This window comes from Folsomia candida, unplaced genomic scaffold (genome assembly GCF_002217175.1).
Source record: "Folsomia candida strain VU population unplaced genomic scaffold, ASM221717v1 Fcan01_Sc021, whole genome shotgun sequence".
Lineage (NCBI taxonomy): Eukaryota > Metazoa > Arthropoda > Collembola > Entomobryomorpha > Isotomidae > Folsomia > Folsomia candida.
The window spans coordinates 1,116,018-1,125,341 of record NW_019091213.1 but is presented as its reverse complement, the minus strand read 5'-3'; the positions used below and the strand labels follow the sequence as shown (position 1 = coordinate 1,125,341).

The 9,324-nt window shown below is 42.4% G+C and overlaps 1 protein-coding gene across 1 annotated transcript; it reads right to left on the bottom strand.

Annotated features, from left to right (window-relative positions):
* Positions 1-5,059: 5,059 nt before the first annotated feature.
* LOC110858555 (trinucleotide repeat-containing gene 6B protein) lies at positions 5,060-8,803 on the bottom strand. The gene is made up of 2 exons (XM_022107372.2): positions 5,863-8,803; positions 5,060-5,423 (listed from the first exon to the last, which is right to left on the bottom strand). The coding sequence occupies exons 1-2, from the start codon at positions 8,375-8,377 to the stop codon at positions 5,200-5,202; spliced, it is 2,739 nt and encodes a 912-aa protein (XP_021963064.1). The 5' UTR covers positions 8,378-8,803; the 3' UTR covers positions 5,060-5,199.
* Positions 8,804-9,324: the final 521 nt, after the last annotated feature.

The window sequence follows — 9,324 nt, the reverse complement described above, 5'->3', positions numbered from 1 at the left end:
GTTCGCATTCTCGATTTTGATGCTAGGAAGAAATTGGTGAATTTGCATGTATGAAGGTATCAGCCGGCATGATAGAATTGGATTGAAACAAACACACACGAGAGGTCAAATACGGCTGGGTTATTCAATTTCTAGAAATTTTGGAAATGCATCATTAATTTTAGTGAGGTGATCACTATTCGATGCAGATTCTCAATTAAATTGTAGATGCAGCATATGTTAATTCGAATATTTTCACTAGTTTTCACCTGCAGTGGATTTATCGGTTCCCAGGAAAGAAACAAATTCCATGCCCATCCACCGGATTGGAAACCTCGCAAAATTTTGGCAACATTTTGCAATCTAGAAGGACAGAAGTTTCCATTTAAATAAAAATAAAAATCTTCTCAAATGTTTGGAAATGCTATCAGTTTGTTCCGCTCGTGTGTTCATGCATACGCAAGGAGAAAGTTGGGCAGAGCAGCAGATCGTAAGGAGAAAGAAAGTCTTTTAATATGGACCATTTGTGTGCATTGTGTGGTTCACAATATGCGACGTGTGCGTTATTCGTACCAATATTTGTTTTGTTACCATCGGGAGCACCGTTATTAAAAAAGTGTGTAGTTAGTCACACCATTTGGCTTCCTTTCTTTCCTCTGCTTACATATGTACGTGCGACAACTATAAAAGTATAATGTCCAAAGAAATGTGTGGCACGTGGCAAACTGCGGATATTCGGTTCCTTTATCTGCAAAATAAATACAAGCATCGACCAAAACAAACCACGCTTTATTAACATTTCAAATCATAATCATCCTGCATAAAGTTAAATTAATAGTTAAGTTAAAATAGTAATAAACGACATAAAATATCATAAAATATTCATCAATCATACAGTATGTGAGAGTAAAAGAGTGTGTTTTTGGTGAAATGAATGTTATGTGTTCGAAAATATGCACCGATGTCGTAACAACATCTCCATAATTACACAATAGTAAATTCTCGATTTTCTCAACATTCATTGCAGCAAATTTTATTGACTCTGAGTATTTGGTAAAAATCAGTAATCTCAACTTTTCCTCAACTTTTTCTCAACAAAATAACGCCTTGTTTTCTAAACGATTTGGTCCTCTTTGAGATCGAATTGGAACCACTTCAAAATGTATTTGGCAATAAGGCTCACGCTAATTTTATCTTGCCTGATCTTGATCGCGGTGAAGGATGCATTCGCTGTGGTCAGAGACTGTGAGTCATATCAGAAACAAGGCGACCAAACATTCTGTAATCGACTGGTAATTCGATAAATTGGTCTTTTTTGAATTATGCAATTTTCTAACTACCAGAATTTATTATTTTTCAGCAAGAAAATACAGACAAGAAGAATGAATACTCGTTACTAAATGCAATCGGAGCTCTGAAAATTAGCAACTATTCGTTCCCACTTGTTACCGACTTTTGGGACACGCTTATTGGGTTTGACGAACCCTTGTACCCCATCCCACTCGGACCTTCGATTTACTTCTGTTTGTGCATAGCAATCGTATTTTGCTACTTTGTGTCCAAAGCGATTCACGCTTATTTCGAGTCGACCAAAAAGAAAATGATTCTTCATCCGGAAACTGCCAAACTGCCGATGCTTCCCTTGTACTGGTTGCAACAATCCAAGAGAGAACAATCGTTGAAACGAGAAGTACGCAATACTTGGGCATGGCTGGCTAAAAAATTCATGCTTTCACCCAGTGACCCATTGCTCGGTAATAATCAGGAAATGCAATGCTGCTACATGTTACACAATTTATACGTGCATACAATGGAGATCTCCCAATGTGTTCTCACCGATTTTGACCAAATTAATGTCAATCGGTCACGAATTTAACTAATATGATATTTGCAAAATACACTACCTATATGCCAATGATGAGGTTTGGCGGAGATATTTGCATCCGAAGAGGAGAACACGTGCAGTAAGTTCGGAAAGTGTAACGTTTATGAACTTCGGGCACATTTTCTCTTCTTCGGATGCAAATATCTCTCAAATTTGCGAATTGGGAGATTGCACCTTTTTGCAAATTTTATATTAATTAAATTTGTGAACGATTTAGACTAATTTGAACAAAATCGGAGGGCATACGTTGGAAGACCTCCATTGTTACTAAAATGTAACCACAATCATCAATATTTTGCTGTGCAGATGGAATTGACGAAGCTCTGAGCAACACGACATGGGATGACTTTCAGGTCCCGAGAGACACCTGGTCACTCCTCAACATCGTGATGGCGTTGAACGACCTTTACGTCGATGTCCAGCCTGATGGGGACAAAAAAAGTTTGAAAGTTATGCATGGAACTGCAACCCGAGGCTCACGAAAGCATCGCAGATCGCCCTTTTCCCACCTGCCTCGCGACTTCATTCCAAGCGATCTTGAAATCGAGGATGACGAAGAGACGGGCAAAGAACAACCGGCCGAAGAAACACCAATTGTCACCCCGATAGACCTACCAAAGCAAGATGAAGACAAAGCAATTGAGGAGACGCACGCAGAACCATCCGTTTTGCCACAAGAAGACAAACCACCGGAAGGGGACGGAGATATTCAGCCACAAGAGGCGACCTATACGCCGGATCAAGTTCCCCCCACAGTAGAACCTGACAAGAAAAAGAAACACAAGAAGAAGGGAAAACGGCGTCACTCGAAAGGACGAAAGGCTCCCAAGAATCGAGAAGAAAGCGAGGAAAATGTAGAAAATACTGCATCCGCACCTGAAATGGATAACAACGGAAGCAAAAGCAAGAAACACAAGAAAAGACGAAAGGCTAAAAATGAAAAACAAGACGAACCCAAAGAAGAGGAGGACGCACAGCCTAAAAAACACGAATCTGCTCCAATCACAGTAACTGACCGAATCCCAGTTGAGACGGTGGCTCCAGCAGAAAACACTGCGAGGGACCACAAACGACACAAAAAATCGAAAAAACGCGCAAAATCGGAAGATATTATTCCTCCGAAGGAAGAAAAATTAGATGAGCCCCCTCCGAAACAGGCCTCCTCAGAACCACCTCAGTCCGAAAGCGAACCCAAGAAAGGAAGTAAAAAGAAAGCACGTCGACGTTCATCAGTACCTCAGACTGATCTGGAACAACGAAACCCTGTAAATCCACCGGCACCCGAACCTTTGCAGAAACCTTCGAAACCTCGACCTTCAGGGCAAGGAATGCTCACAACGATTAAAAAGAAACTATCAAATTTTCAACCGACTTATTCAGCTCCAAGGAAGAGTTTGGGACAAGCCAAAGGTGAAAACCCGAAGAGAACGTCTCAAGAACAACCTCCACCATCCTTGAAACCTTTGGGAAAGAGGGCCTCGGTACTACCGAAACTGGAGCGACCACGTTCTCCTCCCTCGAAAGAACCACCCGCTAAAAAAATTGCGAATACTGAAGTTCTAAAAAGTCCAGAAGATAAGGGGCCAGATTTCCGAAACGCCCAGCAAGACTCGAAACTGCCTGAAAATATTCCACAACAACACGAGGAGAAACACCAAGTTGAACCGGGAACTGGAGAAATTTTTCTACACATTAATATGCCAAAGAAGCGATATCATTATCATGGGAAAGATCGCAAGCATCGTCGAAAACGACACTAATTAATTGTATAATTATCCATGCTAGTTATTTTTTAGAGATTTATTTTCAATTAGTGTAATTGTAATTAAAATGGGATGAATAATACAAAATTAATTTCCGCTGAATGGGCACGCTTTTCCATTAATTTCTCTCCAAAAAAGAGGTGCCAGTTGATTAAAACTATTTATAATGGCATATCAAAATATGTAACAAATTTGGTCTTAACCACGCTTTTATCTCTTTCACTACGCACCCAATTTGGAATATAGACGAATAAAATGTAATAAACGACGGCAATACCAAGTACCAAGTCAAACTAATTATCTACTTATTGTAAGTTACACCTCGTATGCACGTCGTTTTCAGGTGGCGAAAAGAGTACTTTCACGTAAATATCAATTACTTTCTCCCAGTTTTCCTCATCTCTGGTTTTCACCCAAACAATTCAATACCACCGATTTTCCCCTTCCTCGTTCCTTTATGATGTTGATATTGCCATTGATTCATTACTTTCGCCACATTCTCCAAAACTTAATTTTGTCACGTTTGACGATAACAGAACGGTCGTAGCTACACAGCTCACGGCATGTCAACCTCATCTCCTCTCAACTTCCTCGTTCTCTGCTAAATAACTCGCACTGATTGGCAACACGGGATATGGGATGTGCTACATTAAACCAGTTTCAAGCTGGAACACGGAATAAAATCCAGATCAATAAGATTCCCATCAGATTTTGAGAGGAGGAAAAAGTTGAATCACGACCTCATATTTACTTACGAGTGGCTAAGCCATACTCATAAATTTAATCAATTTTCGCAACGGAAGTTCAGGTGGAATTATGCTCTTCGTCTCATTCAATTGAGCTCCAGGATGGGCAAAATGCGTTTCCGTAGAGTGCTAATCGATACTGGAAGCAGTTTTGTAAGAATTTTGCCTTCTAAAAATTATTTGTGTGACTGTGTCAGTAATTGCTTGACCGTGTGTAATCCTCCACAATTGTGTTCATTAGAAATTTGAACATAAAGATGCATCCTGTGATAAGTATTGTAAGAATTGTCCATAAATACAGGCAGAAATATTGTCTTAAATTTAAACAGAAACTGTTATTCTGAGAGTTGGTTCGTTACGAGTAGCAGAAAAACGTCGAGTTGAAGGATCGTATCTTGAGCTTGCATCTCGCAAAATTCCCACGACTCCTCTGGAGACCTTGTATCCTTACTTCTGCACTAATCAATATAAGCGACGATTAATTTGCCATGTATGTAAAACTGCTGAGCTACTGAAAATATTCGCAATTTGTTTGTTGCTTCTTCCAACCTCGAGAACGAGCTTATAGTAATTTTGCATACTACATGCACTCTGCTTTTTTCATGAAATATCTCAAGGTTGATATATGTAATAGGCGTGTAAGAATTCGTACTGTGCAAAATATTATGCACATGCTGCAGTACTCGTACCAGTCCTATTTGTTATATTTATTGCGTCGTTAAAGGTAAAAATTTATGTATGTACATTATTGAAATATTTACAATCAGGGATGATGATCATTGATGCTTTGCAAAATTTAGAGGTGATAAATATTTTGAACCTATAGTTAAGGTTGTTTAGGTGCACTGGTGGGTTTTGTGGGGGTGGTAGTGGTGCTGCTGGAGGGATTTGGTGGTGGCGTGGGCAAGGTGGTGGTAGTGATCTGTAAACATGATCCCGTTGAACATGATTCAGTGGAATTCGATTCTTCTTCTGACGGTAAAACTACTTCTGCAAGTGGCGATGTCGTCGAGGGTAAATCCGTGGTGGATGTGACATTCGTTAGGTTGGCTGAAAGTTTTTAAGGGAAAAATATTTTGTTATCTGTTGTGTAACTCATAATGGAGGTCTCCCAGCGTATGCTCACAGATTTTGAGCAAACTAGTGTCAATCGATGACAAATTTAATTAATATGAAATTTGAAAAAATACGATCTGCCAATAATGCTCCGTTTTGGCGGAGATATTTGCATGCAAGAGGAGAAAATCTCTAACCTAAATTTGAAAAGTGGAAAAATTTGTCAACTTCAGGGCACGCTTTCTCCTCTTTGTATGCGAATATCTCCGCCAAACCTCAGCATTGGTAGATAGTGTTTGCAAATTTCATATTAATTAAATTTGTGATTGATTGGCATAATTTTAATCAAAATCTAAGAGCATACGCTGGTCGACCCTATTATCACAAACAAATCTGTATTTATTATACGCATATAAACAAAGCAGAGTCTTACAAGTCTCAGATTTAGGTTCCACCACAAGTGCTTCACTTTTCCGTACTACTCGAGCTTTCGCAGAACCTGGCCCAAACGGTCCCGAGACAGGTTTGAAACCACCCTGTTCTCTCTTAATTAGGGTCCGGTTTCTAATTATGTTAATTTTTCTCCCAAAATCTTCCACTTTCTCGGGGTCCGGCTTATTCGGAATGTGCGTCGTTCTCGTCACAAAAGTCCTTCTCGTTATCGTCGTTGCCTGCGTGGTTGACGAGGAGGACGGACGGTCATCAGATTTCCACAAAGGAATGTGACTTCGGCTGGTGAGTGTACGACGGACGAACGAGGTTCGACTTTCACTCCCCTGCAACCGAGTTGTCGCAACTTCCTGTTTATTACTCGCTGCTCCCGATAATCCTCCAGCTTGCTTTTGCTGCTCTGACTTTTCCTTGATTCTCTCTATTACTGCACGCTTAAAAGAGTCTCTTTCACCGTCGTCCCTGGAATAAATGTCTCTGGGTTGTTGAGATTGGATCTTTTTTGATGCGGGATGGTCGTACGGGATGTACTTGAAGCCTTGCGCGTCGTATCTGGTTCGCTTAACAGTGGGTTTACCGTTTCCATCAAGTGACGTATCGGGTGATAAATCCGGATGGTTTGATTTAGAATCGGAATCGCCTTTCTTTCCTGATTTCGGTGATGGGCTGGTACCCTCTGGTTCAGGCTCGTTAATATTAATGCTGGGAAGTGGAATCTTTTGAAAATTTTCCTTGTACCATTTCTCCTTGTCCTCTTCCAGCTTGCGTTTGTTCTCGCTGTTATTATTATGCCCATTTCGGCCAGGTTTTGATTGACTCCACCCCTCATTTCCGGCAGACTGAGCTTTGTTATTATTGCTGGGAAACTTTGGGGGAAGATATGTTTTTGAAATTTTTGGTTCTTGAGTTGGTTTCTGGTGTAGAATTTTATGAATTTCTTCTGGTGATGGGGTCTCTGCAACGATGCGGTAATGGTTGGGGGCTCGGGGGAAGGAATCGTCTTCGACGGAGTTGTCAAACTTTGAGGAGTAAGGGCGTCGATCTCGAGACCATCCGGGGGGATATTCCGCCTTCTCGTAGGTCTCGATTGGAGGCAGGTATTTGGTCAGGTCGTCAATGCCAGCTTTGTATTCGAAAGGACCTGGTTGCCTGGGATTGTCGCGGGGTGAACTCCAGCCTGGTGTTGGGGGTGGGTGTGGTCTGATGGGAGGATTTCTGTCCCAGCTTGACCAGCCTTTAGATCCTCCACCGCCTCCTGTCTGCTCATCGTCTCGACTAGGCCAAGCCGTTGGACGAGGTCGGGACGACTCCCATCCTCGATTGGGTGGACGCTCATTTTCTCCCCACGGAGACGGGGTAGACGGGCCCCAACCATTTCTATTATTATCACCACCGCGGTCGTCGTTAGAATTGGAGGGCCATTTTGGAGGATCTCTCAAAGGAGGGTCACGGTTCGGTGGTAAATAGTGTGATCCGGGGCCATCAAGTGGGGGTGGTGGTGGCCTATTGTTGTTGCTGCTGTCCCATCCATCCTGATTATTTTTACTCGGCCAAACTGGCTTATTACCAGCAGTCTCAGAGCCAGAGTGTGACCAGCCACTGCCACCACCAGTTATCGAAGGTGGATATCGAATTGGTTTGTATTTGTCTTCATCACTTGCTAAATACTTTGGAGTATACCTTGGTTTTTCCGTCGTTGGGGGACCCCACCCATGATTATCTCCACCACCTCCATCATTACCAGACTCGATCTGCCACGGTCTAAAAGCGTCCTTACTGTCTACCGGACTATAAGACCCCTTTCCATATGAGGGACGGGAAGGATAGTCGTCATCCTCAGAATTACCACCTTTCCAACCCCACCCATCTCGTGGAGGGAGTGGTGTCGTCGTTTTCCAACCCCACCCGCCAGGAGCGGACGTTGGTGGCGGAGGTCTCGGCAGTGGTTGTGTCCATGTCGAACCCTTCGATGACCAACCACCACCACCACCACCTCGTCCCCCTTCGTCATCATTTCTATCCCGATCATCCGGTCGTGACCCTGGCCTTGGCCAGCCCCAACCCGTGTCACCACCATCACGACGATCATCACTCTCAATGAAGCGGTGTTCCGGTCTGTTTCCGATGTTGTGATCACCTCCAGCATCATCATCATACCCGCCTCGCTCCCTGAAGCTGTCTCGTCCTGCATCCCGACCTCTCTCCTTCTCTGATCTCCTCATCATTTCCGCAATTGCAGAGAGCGACGGGATTTCAAAGGGATCTTTGGACGAGTAGGGATGACTCGATCCCGAGGGAGATGCTGCTCCTCTGTCTCTTTCTCTATTTTTGACATCTTCCTCCTCACTAAAAGTGTAATACCTGAGTTTATCCACTGGCTCGATGCCCGCTGCAGCTAAAACTTTCACGGGAGAATGCGGAGGTGCAAGCAGAGTCCCACCATGCACGCCACTAAAAAGTATCACAATGAAAACTACTGCTCCTGCTTCGGGGAACATGTTGCATTTAATAGTGCTGCCACCGAGGAAGTTTATCTTATCAACGAACTTTGATCAAATTGTATTTCTCACAATCACATCTTTGCTTTAACTGCACAGACACGGAAAACTTTTTTTTTATTTCGAGTAGTACTCGCAACAAAAGGAGTATAGAATCAGTCGTCCAAGGAAATGGATCAGGAGAAGATTCATGCTCCGATCCTTACTTTATCCCAGGAGCGAATAAGGCTTATCCATAAATACGGTACGTGCCCCTTGAGAGCCTAAGATGCAAATGAAGATGCTCCATTTCCCTTCCAGGCCTCTTATCGCAGAAACATGTTAAGCAGAATTACGCTTAAAGCGAGCCACTGTATTACTTATTATGCATATACATACGTCATTTCGCTGAAATATATTAATGGCCACCACCCACCCATCATCCCTTTATTTATCCCAGTCTAGCGTAGAATATTGCGAACAATTGACAATGCGAAGTACACATACCTACCACGTCAAGAATAAATGTTGGATAAGTCGAATGCATTGTTTCTTTGTGTGTGTGGGTAAGATACATATTCAGATAAATACATACGTAATAGTCTAGTCTGATGTGTAGGAAATTGAAAAATAAATTGAAGGTGTACATATCATCCTCCATCCTCCCTCAGTCAGTATTAGTCATTTTAGCCTCAAAAAGCATTTTTATGCAATACAATAACAATACCTGGCCGAGTGCATCTCATGGTTAATTGGAAAATTGGAATTAAATGCCTTGAGCCCATGCGTGGGAACGTGGCAGCAGCAGCAGCAGCAAAGCAACGATAAATGACAATGAAAAAGGTTTACGGACATTAAAATCCCATCAAAGTTTGTAAATGAAGAGTATCCGGAGCTCAAGGTTGCAACACTTTTTGTGCTGCTCTTCTAGTCCAATCATCGTCTATATTATTGCGATGAGTTAATAA

Bases quoted from the DNA above. Each gene is read 5' to 3' on its own strand.
- LOC110858555 (XM_022107372.2), bottom strand. From the start codon at position 8,377: ATGTTCCCCGAAGCAGGAGCAGTAGTTTTCATTGTGATACTTTTTAGT. The intron at 5,424-5,862 runs GTAAGACTCTGC...AAAAACTTTCAG, and splicing joins GGAACCTAAATCTGAGACTT to CCAACCTAACGAATGTCACA.